This window comes from Camelus bactrianus, chromosome 4, assembly GCF_048773025.1.
Source record: "Camelus bactrianus isolate YW-2024 breed Bactrian camel chromosome 4, ASM4877302v1, whole genome shotgun sequence".
NCBI classification, from domain to species: domain Eukaryota; kingdom Metazoa; phylum Chordata; class Mammalia; order Artiodactyla; family Camelidae; genus Camelus; species Camelus bactrianus.
This window is the reverse complement of record NC_133542.1, coordinates 68,833,014-68,848,818: the sequence shown is the minus strand read 5'-3', so window position 1 is coordinate 68,848,818 and position 15,805 is coordinate 68,833,014. Positions and strand designations below refer to the sequence as shown.

Here is a 15,805-nt window from a genome sequence, read left to right as displayed (position 1 = left end):
TTATTAACCATTCCCCTGGTTATTGTAAGTTTTCATTACATTAGATTCTGACCGTTTTTGCCAGCTTACTCGTTTTGAGCGTGTGTGTGGAGGGACAGAGTTTTGGAGTTTGATGGCCCTCTTTCCTACGAGTCATGCTGCTTTACCAACCACCATCATCACTTTACTATTACAACTGGTTCCTTCTTCCCAGGCCAGGAATAGGTTTTCTTTAATGATAAGCAGTCACTGTTGAAGATAAGATGCTGTTTCTTTCTCAAGAGGTCACAGTCTATAAGAGGCTCCTACCTACATTATTTTTTTAAGTCTTTAAAAAAAATTTTTTTTAATGGAGGTACTAGGGATTAAACCCAGAACCTCATGCATGCTAAAGCATGTGCTCTACCACTGAGTTGTATCCAACCCCCACCCCCAAACCCCAGGCTCCTACCTTTAAAGAGTCAAGATTTCTTTCCTTTTGCCTCTGTCTTAAGTTCTTCTGTTTAGAAGTATCTTAAAACTGATTCCCATATCCCCACACCTATTTCTTCAAAATATTTTAATTTCTTAGTTTTCTTTTCCGTTATCTCTTCCATTTCTTCTTAACCAGCCAAAGAACAGCAATTATTTCTAAAGAATGCTTGGCTCTTTAAAGCAGGAATACCACGAGTATATGATTAAAAAGAAAAGAAACATAAAACATTTCCTACAGCTCATTGGAAAAGTCTCTCCAATTTCCATACCACAATTTCCTGGCCTCCTGTCTCTTCTACTACTATTAGGAAAATTCCTTCTGGTGTGGATCTGGTCACCAACTACAGCGCCATGGGTGTATTAATGTGAAGGACTTCTATTACTGTTCACAGGGAGTTTATTCAGCATTTGATGGAGTGTCATAGTAGACCCATTGAAGATAATAAAAAATATTTATTAAATGCATACTGATTTAGAGAAGTGACCATTATTTAGAAGAAACGAATCTAAACTTCTTAACATCAATAGCTATAAGTAAAATGTAACAATATAGTCATACCTCATTTTCTGACATCATCCCTGGAGTAAGCTGGGGACCTGTTCCTAAGGAAATGACCAACACCTCTTCTGGCTGTACCTCCTGGATGGTTTCTTGAGCTGATCCTTCATGGTCCATATGTAAGTCCATTAGTATATTGGTGCGGCTTCTGCTCCGAGTTGCTAATAAAAAAATTTCAAATAAGATAATTTAGAGAAAAAAGACAAAATGAAGAAAATAGCACACTAAATACAAAAATATATTTTCTATTAATGTGGAACATTTGCACATGCACAACACAAAAAAAGAGTGGTAAGAATATGAATAAGAAAAAAAAGCCCCTTAGCTTCCCCGCTATGCTACCAATGACTAATACAGATTCTTCTTCAAAACTGATCAATAGAAACAATGATCCATGTTCATCTGACAGGGAATGACACACAGATGACTACACCTGGAGGCCAGCAAACACATCCCAATCAATTTAAGACTTGGGGGTGAAAAGAAAAACACTACCTTATTCCTTATCTTTTCAAGATAGCTTCAATTATTTCTCCTGCACAGTGATTTAACTGCCATAGGTCTCTCATACTAATAACTAAACCTACAGGCATTAGAAAGTTTCATATAGAGATCTGACAGCCACATAGTTATATACATTAATTAGGCAACTGCTGACAAAACCAGAATCAGTTCTTGAAAACACACTGCTTTTCCTGAAATGTATTAACCTCATTCAAAGATGCAGAAGAGAAGATGCCCTGTGTTTGAACATAAGTTTCCTTTTTGCTTTATGGGAACAATCTAAACCAATAAAGGATCTAATTATTTGGGGGTGTTTTTTCCTACCTGTAAGTACGTAAGTAATACCTTTTTTTAAAGTACTCCATCCTATGAATCTTATAAGAACTTTTGGAAACTAAAAGATTTAGATAGTTTGTGACAACTTCTCTATGACTATTAGTCTTCTGTGAGGACAATAAAATTCAACACAACCAGAATACTAAACAGAAATTCTCTTTCAGTGCAAAATAATCAAAGGCACAGACATAAAGCAAAAACACTCAATAGTAACAAGTCTTTCAACTTCAGTTTGAGTGAAAGCAGACCTATCTGAAGACAGAAATATAAACAATCATTTTCTCTCCACAATGCTGTAGATGTGTTTATCAACCACTCTTACTTTCAAAATCAAAGTACATCAACTTCCAAAAGTCTAAACAGGTTCACTTAACATTTTTGCTGACCCTCACTGTCCTCTCTTAAATTGTAAACTTAAATACAATTTTATGAACTACATGAATCTTAGGTGACAAACTTTACAATTTATAAAAATGCAAGTAATCAAAATTCATGTAGCAATTTACATAAAGCAAAAGCAACATGCACGTGGAACACAATTTCATAAACCATTTCTAAAATATAAGATATATAAGGAAGAACAGCCTATTACCCACCAAATGGGGTTACTAGAGTGATATGAGCAGTAAGATTGGTGGCTGAGGAATCCCAGGCAGTGATGGCTGCTAACTGTTGTCCTGGGATGCGAAAGCATTAAACAAAAAGAAAATCAACCCTCTGAATAATGGACACATTTTTTAAAAAATGAAGTTCAATGACCTGGTCACATGACTATACAGAATAATGCCGGGCAAACATTTGAAATTTACTTCCCATTAGACCCATATTTAATGGCACTTCTGGATGACAAGAAATGAAAGAACTAATGTACATGAGTGAATCATGGAAAAAAAAAGAAAATCTCTGGTTTACCAAAAATCATTTATCTCTTCATATTAAAAAAGTGCAAATAGCCTGTAATATTAAAGATCACTGAGTGTCAAATTTCTTTTTTTTTCTATTTTTAATTCTGAAAATTGACATTTTGGGATGATGAAAGCCAAAGTCTTGAAGAATATGATGCCACATTTCTGTTAACTATATTATTCCATATTATGTTAAATGTAAGGTACATTAATTTTAACAAATTGACAGTTCTTAACAAATCAGTTCATAAGCGTTTAAAAATGAAATCCCATTCTTCCAAATGTATAAAATACAATTACTATTCATGCTCACTAACTGTTGCTGAGCTCCTCATTATCGTTTAAAATTTGGCACTAAAATCCTCTGCTCCCTTGGCCTAAACACTCCTTCCGTGCCTTGTTTACTTTGTCTAACTTCCATTCATCCTTCAAGAGAAAGCACAGGGTTCACTTGCCCCAGGATCTTCTCCTGACAGCATCACGACATGGTTAAGTTAGGTGTTCCCCTCACCCTTTGCCTATCTCCATTAGACACTCAGTACACTGAAGGGTGCTGGTCTTTTCCAAGGTCTCTCCTACTAGACTATCCGCAACTAACTTGAATGTAAGGGCATGACCCTTAGGTCTTTGTATCACCAGTGTCGAACACAGTGCCTTACCTGCCAGACAGTGATTATACCTACTCTTTATGTGGATTTTTTGCATGAATTAAATGTGAAACAACATTTAGAAAGTGTCTGGTACATAGTATATGCTCAATTAATTTGTGAATATATGTAGATAATAAATGTTTACTAAGGAAAGAAAGCTTAATTCCTAATTCTTAATGAACTTGACCAAATAAAATGAAACTTTTGCTTAATTTTGTAAAATAACAAAGACCTTAACTCAGTCATTAGAAAACTATTAGTGATAATAATGGAAAAATAATAACTATATATTTTCAACTTTACTGACAGAAACTTCTAAAATAAAATTATTTTATTATATGATTTAGAACTTTGTGGAAAGAACAAGGGCTACATAATTCAAATGATGACTACTTATAACAAATCTCATTTTCAAAATTTTCCGAGACACTAAAAACAGAAAGTATACAAGTGGCATGATCCCCATTAATTATGAAAATTATGTCTAGATAAAGCTAAAGCCTACTGATAAAACAACTAATCTGGTGCAATTTTCAAAAATTGAATTACCATCAGGAAAAACGAAGAGACTTTACCAAATTATTTAAACCTATATTCCAAAACACAAAGCAATAACAAAGACTAATAAATATTAAATTTAAGGGAAAGCCTCAATATAAGAAATTCTCTTTACCGATAGGCAATCGATTCTTTTTATTTGCTGGCGTGGTTGCTGGAGACAGCTGAGGAGTATTGTAGGGAGTCATTTCCAAACTGCTGCTTTTTCCTGGCTTCACCTGGGGTAGGTTTGCCAATAAATTGTCAAGAGCCATTCTATCTTCTCTCAGTTGATCTCCAGACATCACACTCTTCATAAAATTCACCTGGCAAAAGTAAAAGGCCATTAGCTTGTGAAATCAATTTTTCAAACACAATACACATTTCTCACACAATGTCCTCATCTAGGACTCTGCCCATGTTCAGATAAATGACTTTTGAGGAAATCCTATTAAAGAATAAAGCCATTACCAGAGTAATAAGCTGACTGTAGGTTATATAAACCACAGTTCTACTCAATCCTTCCAGAAGATTAACGGAGGACATTGGCGGGGTCTCCACTGCTCGGCCTCCAATCACAACATCAAGGAAAGCAGCAACACAGCTCTGTTTAAATAGGGGAAAAAAATCACAGTGAAACATTTCCTCTTTAAAATAAGGGAACAAAATTTCTGATTATGGTAGACAAGCATGCAGAAAGTTTTTCCTCTTGGAAATTATTTTAAACTCAACATTAAAAAAATTAAACTATGAATTGATATAAAATAATCTGCAAGATATTCTGGTATGTGAAACAAACATGATGCAGAACAGTGCACACAATCCTACCACCTGTAATTAGGAAAATGTATTAGGAATGTGCTTGTATACATTTAACCTTCTTGATAGAGACACAAAATACTGACAACAACAAGAAACTTTAGGGGAGGAAACGAGGGTTAGTGATCACACGTTGAAAGAAAATTTCACTATATATCCTTTAAATTTTAATCTAGGTTGAATGTACAGCCTATTCAAAATATGATCAACTAAATTTTTAGTTAAACCAACTAAACAGTGTCATGTTAATTTATGAAAGGTGCACAATTATTGCTGATTCACACACTCATAGATTTGATTTACTGACAATTTTTAAAAAGCAATATTTAAAAATAAAATAATCTTAATAGCTCTTCAGTTCTCATTACAATGGCATCTCTTCAACATCTCTATAATGAGAATCAGTAATCTTTGATGACATCCTCCCCTAAATGCTGCTGATCCAACATTGTATCCTCTACAGCCAGACCAAGAGTTATTGAAAAGAGTATTTAATTTACACATCACTGGGGACAAGATTTAATAAAGAGAACAGTTAGGTTCACTAATACTTTAGCAGAACCCTCTATAAACAGTACTTCACGTGACACAGTATTCATTCTTACTTTGTCGAATTTTCCAAGGCTGCTCTTTGTCCGGGGATCTCCCTCTTCAGAGCCAGTCATTGCTAACTGCTGCAAAAGGCGGCCAACCTGCAACCCAGAGCAGAGGTAGAAGACACACTGTAGATACTTATATACATTCCTCGCTGAGAAAGCATTTCCATTCCATTAAAAAATCTGTTTCATGAGAATATTCACACCATCTGACCAGGAATATAAAATAGGATCCCAGGGATGGGAGGTATAGCTCAGTGGTAGAGCATGTGCTTGGTGTGCACGAGGTCCTGGGTTCAATCCCCAGTGCCTCTGTTAAGGGGTAGAGGGGAGCAAAACTTAAAAAAAAAAAAAACCAAAAAAAACAAATAAAATGTGTTTCTTGTCTACGTCAGCTTTTACTATATTTTATTATATTTAAGTTGAGTTACTAAGACTACATACAGAATTTTGCTTTGGCTTTAACGCATATTATATTAACACTAGGAAATGAGGTAGGCAACCTTTGCTTCTGATACTGTATTTTTTCATGTGTTTAGAAATTACTTTTCCCTGTAGTTCAGAGTACTCAAGGTAGAACTTTTTTTCCTACACTTAAAAGCAAACAATTCCTACAGAACACAAGCTGTTTTGAAAGTAAACATGAATTCACAGAGCCTGTTCCTTACTGCTGAAAGTGAACTGTTAACCCACTCTCTCTAAAGACACTTCACTGAAAAGTATTATACAGCATCTTCTTCTTCATGTCTAGGACAATCCCTCTTTTTATTCATTTTGAAAAGATGTGATTCAATCTCTACTGGAAGGACAAAAATAAAACTAACTACACTATCATAAGAATAAATGTGGTTATTTCACAGATGATAAAAAATTTAATATTTTATTTCAGAGATTTCTATATAGATAGTTTCTAAACACCCCAACATGATAGAACTGATCATGAAAAAAGCTTATCATTAACAAAGTCATCCAAAGATAAGATATATTCTATTTCAAATAAACTCTGTCTCTTCTTCACAGTATTTGATATGATGAAAGGATTCCCTTAAGAAATAATAACATGATTTCAGTAGTTCAGATGATTAGGGGAAAAAGTGCTAATATAGATCCAAAAATCCTCTTTCTGAAACTCTTAGATCCAAAAGAGTTTCAGATCTCAAAATTTGGAGACTTCAGAAAGGGTGGCTACTGCATACATGTAATATGTCCAGTATTTAGGTTGGTGTCCTATAATGAGACATTAGCATTCCTGCAGGAAAACATGAGTATTTACTAACATGAAATGGAATAACTAACAATTATAAACAGCCTCGTGTTGGTTCAGATTAGGTTTTGCTACCAAATGAAGTATAAAAGACACTCTCAGTTTTCAATCATTCTGGATTCTGGTTTTTTTCCCAATTATTCTGGATTTTGAAATCATGGGAAAGGGACGGTGGGCTTGTTCTAGAAAATATAATCAACTATTCATTCATCAAGTGTGTGAGGACTCCGTTTAAAAACTAACACAAAATGTAAGAAACAAATATTTAGGACGGTTTGGGGAAAAGGAATGGTAAGAATATATGAATAATGTCGTCATATTTTCTGTTCTACCCTACTGCCCAATCAACTGATTTTAAACGGAATGCCACATTAATAACAGCAAGAGCGTACCTGCATCAGATTAAATCTTGCCACCTCATTAATAGGAGCATCAGAAATGATTCCATACTGTTCTGGATTGACAACTGCAGGACAAATGAAGCAGGCCAACAAGAGGTCAGTACACATTGCCCTGACCTCCCCAATTTCCAGTCTATCTACACAGGAGAGAGTTTTGTACATCTGTGACACGATCCATCTCAAACTATGTGGAAAACAGTATGTGTTCTGCTTGAGATAACCAATAAATTTGTTCACCAAAGCCACTAGTTTGGCTTCATTGGAATCCACCATCTCTTGAACCTTTTGCCTGAATCTATCTGAGCCTTTCTCTCCAAAGAGTTTTTCCTGTTGAGATGGGGAGAACCTCTCAATTAGCTTGTTTGGATCTGTTTCCAGGTGATCTTCATCTTCAACAAGCAGCTGCATGATTGGCTCATGTAAAGTGGCTGTGAGGAAAAGTTTGGCAGAAAACAGTCCTTCAGAAAAAAGTTTAAATAAGATGCTGAAGGCACAAGTTCCTCTCCTCAAAAGTCGCCTGGGGTTGTCACTTTCTTTAAGTTCAAATTCAATCAAGTATCTCAAAACCTGAAGGAGGTAGCTTTCATCTTCTTGCATAATGCAGTTGCCATAGAGAGAGGTAAAAACTGTGTAAATAACACTTTGTGTGTTCTCCTGATTAAGTTTCTCTCCAGCAACCAAAGAGGAGGCAATAAGACGAGGATTTTCCCTTAATCGACTCAAGAACTCTCCATAAGCAGTCTCCTGAAATCCCAATTGCTTATATCCATCAACAAACTGTGTATCCTCCAAAATCTTGGCATGTTGGCAACATTCAGCAGGGGAAGCTTCAGCACTAAAAATGGGCAAACAAGCAAAATAATAAAATTAACAACAATAATAATGTAACACATATACTATACTGAAACATGGAAATGTGAGTTGATTATAGCCCCAGCACTGAGATCCCATGGAACTGCTAAAATCTTTTAGATCACCAGCACCTGAATGTGTAAAGAAAGTCAAAACCAAAAAGTACAAAGGACAAATTCCTCACATTAAATCAGGTTTAATGAAAAGTAGCAAGAAGTAACCATTATTCTGATTTCTATCATCAAAGATTAGTCCTGCCTCTTTTTGAACTTTATATATAAGGAATCATACAAGATGTACTCTTCTATGTCTGGCTTCTTTTCTCAACAGTACACCACAGCACCACTATTTCTAGAGTTAAAAACTGCTTCTTGGAACAACAGAACAATGAGGTATTAATAGTGAAAAACAAAGCTTCTAAAACTGTAAAGTAGATACACAACAGCAAGACACGAAAATGTGTATGTTAATATTTGGAGAAAACTAGAACACAAGATAATATACTCTCTACAATAATAAAATGTTATATAATACCAAAATATAAAATTAACTGATGTGGTATAAAATATTAATGTTTAAGTTATAATTCTCTACAGTGCTTAGGTTAATAGGACAATTAATAAACAAAATAAGCAAAGATTCACCATTGAGATGCTGATTTAAACTATCTTAAACCATGTACTTTGTTGGAAATAGATTTGTTTATTTGCAGTTAGCAATTATGTAACTACTATAAGCAGAATTATGGAGGTCCATAAAACTTAAGACCTCAAAACCTTTTCTTTACCTGGTTATGATAAGCCGATCCAAATTAATTCTCTGTTGCTTAGCGATCCATGCTGTACGATACAGCTTTTCAGCTGTCTTAAGTACATCTGCATTGAGCCTCTGAATGAGCTGTTTCTCGGAGTTTACATATAAGCGTTCCTGCTTGAGGTGATGGGCCAGAGTATGAATATCTAGTTTCACCATCTTCAAATGTGGAAAAGGTACAAAGGCTGATCACTAAGAGTGAAAAGAAAAAAGATTAAATTTTACGTCACTTAAATTGTTTTCCAAAAATCAAAAGAGGTAGGAGAACACATTAAGAATTAGGCTACATTTAGTACGATGGTTAACTCTAATTAAAAAAAAAATATATATATATATATACACACACACACATATACACATATTCCCATATATATACATACACACACATATATATATATGTTTTTATAATAGAAGCATTACAGGTTCAAGTATAGAAAAACTGGTAAATACACATAAGCAAAACAAAAAAAAGAAAAGCTCTTAGGCCAGGACTCAGAGGCAGCCACTGTGAACACCTTGCATATATCCCTCAAGACCATGACTATTTATTAACACTGGGCTCTCCTTGACTACTGTCTTAAGTACTGCAATCAATCAACACAGCCAGTTGATCCTTTCTTCAGAGTATCTCAAATTTGACTTTCTCACCACCGTCATCACCATCTTTCACTCAAAGGTCTCTAAACACCACTTCTAACTGATCTCCTTGCTTCCTTTCTTGTTTTACTAGAGTCTGTTCTCCACATAGCATAGAGTATCCTTTAAACTTAAGTCACTTTATTCATTTTGTTCCCCTACTAGAAACTGTCCAAAGGCTTATTTTACACTCAGGATGAAATCTTAAGGTCGCACATCATCAACCCCTGGCTACTTCTCCAACCTCACCTGGTACCATCCTAACCCTTGCTCACACAGCTCCAGACACACTGACCTCCTTGCTTGAACAGATCAAGCATGCCCCTCCTCAGAGCCTCTGCATTTGCTGATCCCTCTCTCAGGGAGGCTGGCTATTCCTCCAGATACCTTTGCAACGCTACTGCCTTTACTTCATTCAAGTCTCTCTGCTCAAATGTCTACTTAGAAAGGCCTTCTAAGACAACTCATTCTAAAACAGAAAATATCACTTCCTATTCCCTCTTCTGGCCTTTTTTTCAGGAGCACTCGCCCCTACCCAGCATTATATTACATGCGTGTTCATCATGCTTAGAGTATGGCTCCCCTTCTAAAAGGCAAAGGCCCCCAGGGCCAAGTCTTGTCTGTTTTGTTCACTCACAGCTGTAATTTCAAGGCTGAGGAGTGGGCCTGGTTCACAGCAGGAGCTGAACACACATTTGCCAAAGGAATGAATGAAATCACTAGATATTCTTGTTTATCTAGTAGCTAAAGAAACTGATATAAATAGCGCGCACATTTTAAAGCATCATTATTTAAGCTATACCCTTGAAGCTAGAATGCCTGCCAGGCCACAGATGTTTGATATCAGCAATAGAAGTGCTTGTGGCCCAGACAGCAGAATAGATGTGTCCAAACAGCAGTCATTAAGTTAGAAAAATATTTCTCATTAAGAATTAAACATTATGACTATACACTTGAAAGTTGCTATGAGAGTAAAGCTTTAAATGTTCTCACAATAATAATAAGAAAATGATAATTACATGAGGTAAAGGATGTGTTAACTAACCTTACTGTGGTAAACATTTTGTAATATATGTGTATCAAATCATTATATGCCTTAAACTTTCACAATGTTATATGTCAGTTATACTTCAATAAAGCTAGGGGAAAAAAGTTGTCCTGGCCAATCAGATACATAAGTGACCTTAATGGATTTATTCGGAATTGATAAAACACAATTTGTAGTAAATTCAGATTCTGGAAGGGGTGACAACCTAGACTGCAGAACTCTCAAAATGTTTAGAGAGCCAATGAAAACATGTTCATATATATGAAACAGACATTTTTGGTGCTAAGACAAAAAAAGAATTTAACATTATGGTAGCAGAAGGAAATATATTTAAAGACACCTTATCTAAAGAAATGGATTCAATAATTTTTAATTCAGTTTGATTTAAAAATTTTTTAAACTTTCTTCTATTTTAATGAACTACTGATGACTAGGAAAGTTTCAGATATTACCATCTTACCTGAATTTAACTGCTTTCAAAATACACTTTCTTGTACCTTTTCTTGTACCAATTCCCTAGCAAACTATGCAAAGCTATTATTCCAAATCTCCTGTATGAAGACTTTCACATTGCTTTCCTCTCAAAAGCGTAAGTATGTCTACTTCACCAAGATAATTCACTATTAAGTTAGTCACAAAAGTATCTGTGTACATTTTTTTAAAATTGGTGGCATACATACATATCCATGTATAATCTTATTAATTCAGTGTACAGAAAACACATAGGACTTCATAGAATTCCATGTGGAAATTCTAACATCCTCTAGGGGGCTCTAAATCCATAGACTATGAACAGAATCACTGAACAAGTGATTATAATTATGAGAAGTATTACACTTGATGAAAACAGTAGTGAAACAGGCTCTTAAAGATCTATATGCCTCATTAACTACTTCTGCTACCTTGGGTACATAATGCCTATTCTCTGAACCTCGGGGGGTTTTCAATCCATAAAACGTGGGCACAACATCTACATTTATTTTGTGCCTGGCACGAGCAACATTTTAGGTACTAGGGATATTAAAAAGGATGAAATCTAGTATGTGGCCTCAAGGACTTTCTAATCTAGTAGAATGAGGCAGACTTGCAGGCAAATGACTGCCCCTAAATGTTATGGGCATCATGCTGGAAGACTACAACCTAGAGCAGGGACGAGAGAAGTTAAGTACCTGCATCTAGTCTTAGAAGACAAGTATTTGGTCAGGGAATAAAAGGCATTTGCCAGACAGAGAGAGGACAGGGGGTAGGGGTAGAATTCCAAATACAGGAAGGCAACTAAGCAAAGGACCAGAGGTGTGTAACACAGAGTATATTCAGAGAAGTACACATGGCTTGCTGCAGTCTGGGGGCACGTGTGTTTCTGTGTGTTAAGACTGAGGCTGGAGGCAGGGGAGGAAATGTCCAGTGAGATAAGGCTACAGAGACAGAAGGTACACGGAAGTCAGCGTTAAGAAATTGGGATTTGCACTGTAGGCGATGGGGAAAGAGTTTAAACAAGAGATTAACATGATTAAATTTACATTTGAGAACATAAACTTTGGCAGTAAGGAAAAGGATGAGGAGGTGGGGATGGAACTAGATGAAGAGAGACTAAGAATTGTTGACAGACAAGAAATACTGCAGTGCTGATGCAAAGAATAGGACAAATCTGAGAGGTATCAGGAGGTAGAAAATATAAGATTTGCTGACACCTACACATGGAGAAGGCAAGGTAGAAGTTTCCAACTCTGGTGACAAGGGCTGGTGGTGGTGGTATGCACCACAATGGAGTATCATATGAGAAAACACTTTATAAACTGAAAATTGTGCCTGGTATGGTTCTAAGAACTTTACACACTCCATCTTCATAATATCCCTCTGAGATAGGTTCTCTGCAACTACGGAAACTGAAGCTCAGGGATATTAAGTAACTTGCACAAGGCCAAAAGGTGAGACGTGATAGAGCCACTGCACTATTAATTACTCCAGCTCTACAAGAATGACTGAGAAATCTTGTGGCTACACAGGAGAATATCTTATTTTTAAGAGATGCACGCTCAGAAGTGAAGTTTTAGGATGTCTGGAACTCACTTGTATGTGGTTCAAAATAATTAAGAGATTTTTAAAATGCAGAAAAATGTAAACAACTGTTGAATCTGGTTGGTGGGTATATATATGATGATAACTGTACTAATTAACATTTTCTGTATGTTAGAAATTTTTCATAATAAAAGGACAGAAGAAAACATTTTAGAAATTCTCAGATCGTACCCTTCTTGCTGCCTCAATACACTTCAATTTAAACAAATATATTACTGGCTTTTGTTGGAACCTAGCCAAGTCCCCTAACCTCAAGGAGCTCACAATCTAATCACAACCAAAATACTGTTCAGGATAGGATGCATGAAATGATTCCAATGACACTTCAAAATACAAACCAATTTATGCAGTTTAGAAATTAAAACCTTCAAATATAGCTTCACTTTAAAAATTAACATATGAAAGTACTGCTCCATCTGATCTGAACAAGAACTCACCTTCTAAACCCTTCAATAGTCCAAAATTTCTTCAAAGACATTATTGTAAAAATATTTTAAATAAACCCAGAACACTAGATAAACTTGCTAATAAGCATTTTTTTCTTTAATGAAGTTTATCAGACTATACTACCCCTGGATGCTGCAGTCATATACTACGGTCTCTCTCTTCCTCCGACACCCGAAAACTCCCATGATCATTTGACCCCACCAAGACTTTTCAGCCATTAATCCTACCACTTTTTTTTTTTTTTTTTTAAACTAACCTTCACTCTCTTCCTGTCTTGGCTTCCCTCCTTACCAGCCAGCATAAACTCCATGGTCAATCATGATTGCTTGCTAAATGCACTCTCAACTTACCCCTCTCACCCAACAACCCCAGTTAAATCCAATGATTTGCCTACCTCTAATTTATACCTGTGGATGAGAAAACCAACACACACAACCATACTAATATTACTTTAAACTCATAGTCACAAACCCTATATGGGCCCTTAATGGTGCATGGCCTGCATACTATTATTTCTCCAGTCTGTTCACCACTCCCCACTCTCCCAGGCAACGAATTCATACCATCCTCTCTCCTCAAACCTCCAACCTCTTCTCTGCTCCTTATTCTCAGCCCCTTGCTTACTACTTCACTGAGAAAACTGAAGCGATCAGAAGAGATTTTCTACAGGCTCCTTGCTTCAGTCCTTGCTCCCAGTCTATTCTCAACACAGAGTGGTCCTGGGGAAGCCTAAGTCAAATCATATCACCTCTGTACTCAAAAATCCTCCAAAAGCTTTTTTTCTTGGCTCTCCATGGTCTGCCTCCAACCCCCTCACCTTTCTGACCTCACCTCCTATTGCCAGAAGACCATACAACTTACCATCCAAACCAGGACACTACTGGGAGTGAAAGTGGGCACTATTAGTAATTTCATCAAGACAAGAGACACAAATAAGGACAGATGATCTCACTCTATTACCAGATCCCTCATTCATTCTGCTCCAGCAATATTCTCAAACATGCCAGGCACACTTCCACCTCAGTACCTTTGCACTTACTTGCTCATCATCCAAATCTCTTACTTCCTTTAGGTCTTTATGGAGAGTCACCTTCTTCAACAAGGTCTTTCTTGGCCACCACACCTAAAATTTCAGCCTCTACTCTGCCACACATTCATATTACCTCTCCCTGCTTAGTTTTTCTTGTTACAACTGGTCATACTATACATTTTATTTATTTATTATGTATTAACCATCTCCCTAAGAAAATGTAAGCTCTCTAAGAGGAGGGGTTTTTGCCTAATGTGTTCTCTGATCTATTTACTCCAACTAGAATAGAACCCATCACATTACAAGCATTCAGTACACATTTGCTGAATCAATATACGAATGAAAAAGAGGTATGTAACATACTCATGTTATATAAGTAAAGATAGAAATAACATAGAAAGAACAGGTTTGTAGTCTCTGACAGACAGGAAAAGAAGTAAACACAATGAAATTATTACTAAATGCTAACTACAATAAGTACATCATGCTAAAATCCTTGGAAGTTTCACGAAGGACTTAAAGGAAAAACGTTAAGTGTTTAAAATTTACATTTATTCCTTACTTTTTAGCTGATAATTTCCAAACTCAGCCTAATGTTCAAGGGCCAATCTTGCCTTAACCCTCACTTTCAGCCCTATCTCATTATTTCCCTATATAAACCCTCCTATTCCATCAAGTCTGCCTTTTCATTTTTATTTTCAATTCACCTTCATGCTTATATTTACATCATCTTTTTGCTTGTTCTAATTTCCAAGGCCTGACTCAATAATTCTTTCCCAACCACATAGTTTGCCCCCAGTGATAAATCCCAACTCTGAACTCTTAAAGCAGTCCTTATCCATATCATTAAATTGGAATTTTTATTTTCATCTTTAAAATCTATATCTTATCTTCCCAATAAGAATGAAGGGTGCCCTCAAAGGATGAGAACATCTCTTAGACCTATGTATCCCCAACCTCCAATACCACGGCCACACACAGTATCTTTGCTAATTGCATGTCACAAGATGCTGAGAAAAAGAACATAAGTAAAATCAAAGGATTTTAAAATTAACATTAGGCACATTTCACAATAACAATTTTTTCCTGCAATTTGTAAGCATTTTCAAAGTTAGATCATTTCTTTTTGGAGTGGCCAAAAATTGGACTTTGAAAATCTGTAATATTAAGCTCAGTTTCACTTACCACATTTTCTACAAAAATAAAATTGATGAAACCCATGCATGTTAAATCAGATTTTAAGCTTCTTAACTCATGTTATGAAGACCGAGAGCCCAGTAGGGAGATTTCAGTTGAAGGAGTGAAGCACACTGGGTTTTTGTATCCTTCCAACAATAGTATAGAGTAGAGGCTGGCAAACTACGGCCTGTGGGCCAAATTCAGCCAGCTGCCTATTTGTATAAAGTTTTACTGGAACACAGCCATGTCCATTTGTTTACGTATTATCTATGGCTTTTCTCATGCTACAACAGCAGAGCTAAATAGTTGCCAGAGTCCTCCAGAATCCACATGGCCCACAAAGCCTAAAATACTCTCTGGCCTTTTACAGAAAAAGTCTGTCAGCTCCTGATGAGCAAGCATACCTACTCTAAGACAGAGCATGGAGAGGAAGCACACTCTGATAAGGTGAAATAAGAAATAGGGTGTGAATCAGAGAATACATTAAAAGTTCCAAGGAGGATACACTTATTACAAATGTTAGCAACTATGCCTCAACAAATTCCTGTGACTCAAAAGGACTGTAAAGCAGGGAAAAATTATTTCAAATATTTCATGGAATGAGAATCACATTTCATGTTTTCTCTGATGAAAATTTCTAATTAAATGCATCCCAATTTAATGATATGCATCCAGTAGTTCTAAATGCTAAGTAACA

At 36.0% G+C, this 15,805-nt stretch overlaps 1 protein-coding gene and 1 non-coding gene across 8 annotated transcripts in view; one reads left to right on the top strand and one right to left on the bottom strand.

Moving 5' to 3' along the window:
* Positions 1-15,805, bottom strand: part of GAPVD1 (GTPase activating protein and VPS9 domains 1) — a 61,446-nt gene that overhangs the window by 33,112 nt on the left and 12,529 nt on the right. For all 7 annotated transcript variants that reach the window (XM_074362220.1, XM_074362222.1, XM_074362224.1 and 4 more), the window contains exons 2-7: positions 8,664-8,881; positions 7,016-7,859; positions 5,369-5,455; positions 4,416-4,550; positions 4,081-4,270; positions 1,013-1,173 (exon numbers count right to left, since the gene is read on the bottom strand). In XM_074362220.1, the coding sequence (XP_074218321.1) occupies positions 1,013-1,173; positions 4,081-4,270; positions 4,416-4,550; positions 5,369-5,455; positions 7,016-7,859; positions 8,664-8,848 (1,602 nt within the window). In that variant the 5' untranslated portion in view covers positions 8,849-8,881. The remainder of the gene's footprint in view (positions 1-1,012; positions 1,174-4,080; positions 4,271-4,415; positions 4,551-5,368; positions 5,456-7,015; positions 7,860-8,663; positions 8,882-15,805) is intronic.
* Positions 5,603-5,674, top strand: TRNAT-GGU (transfer RNA threonine (anticodon GGU)). The gene has a single exon. It is a non-coding gene; the product is annotated as a tRNA-Thr (tRNA).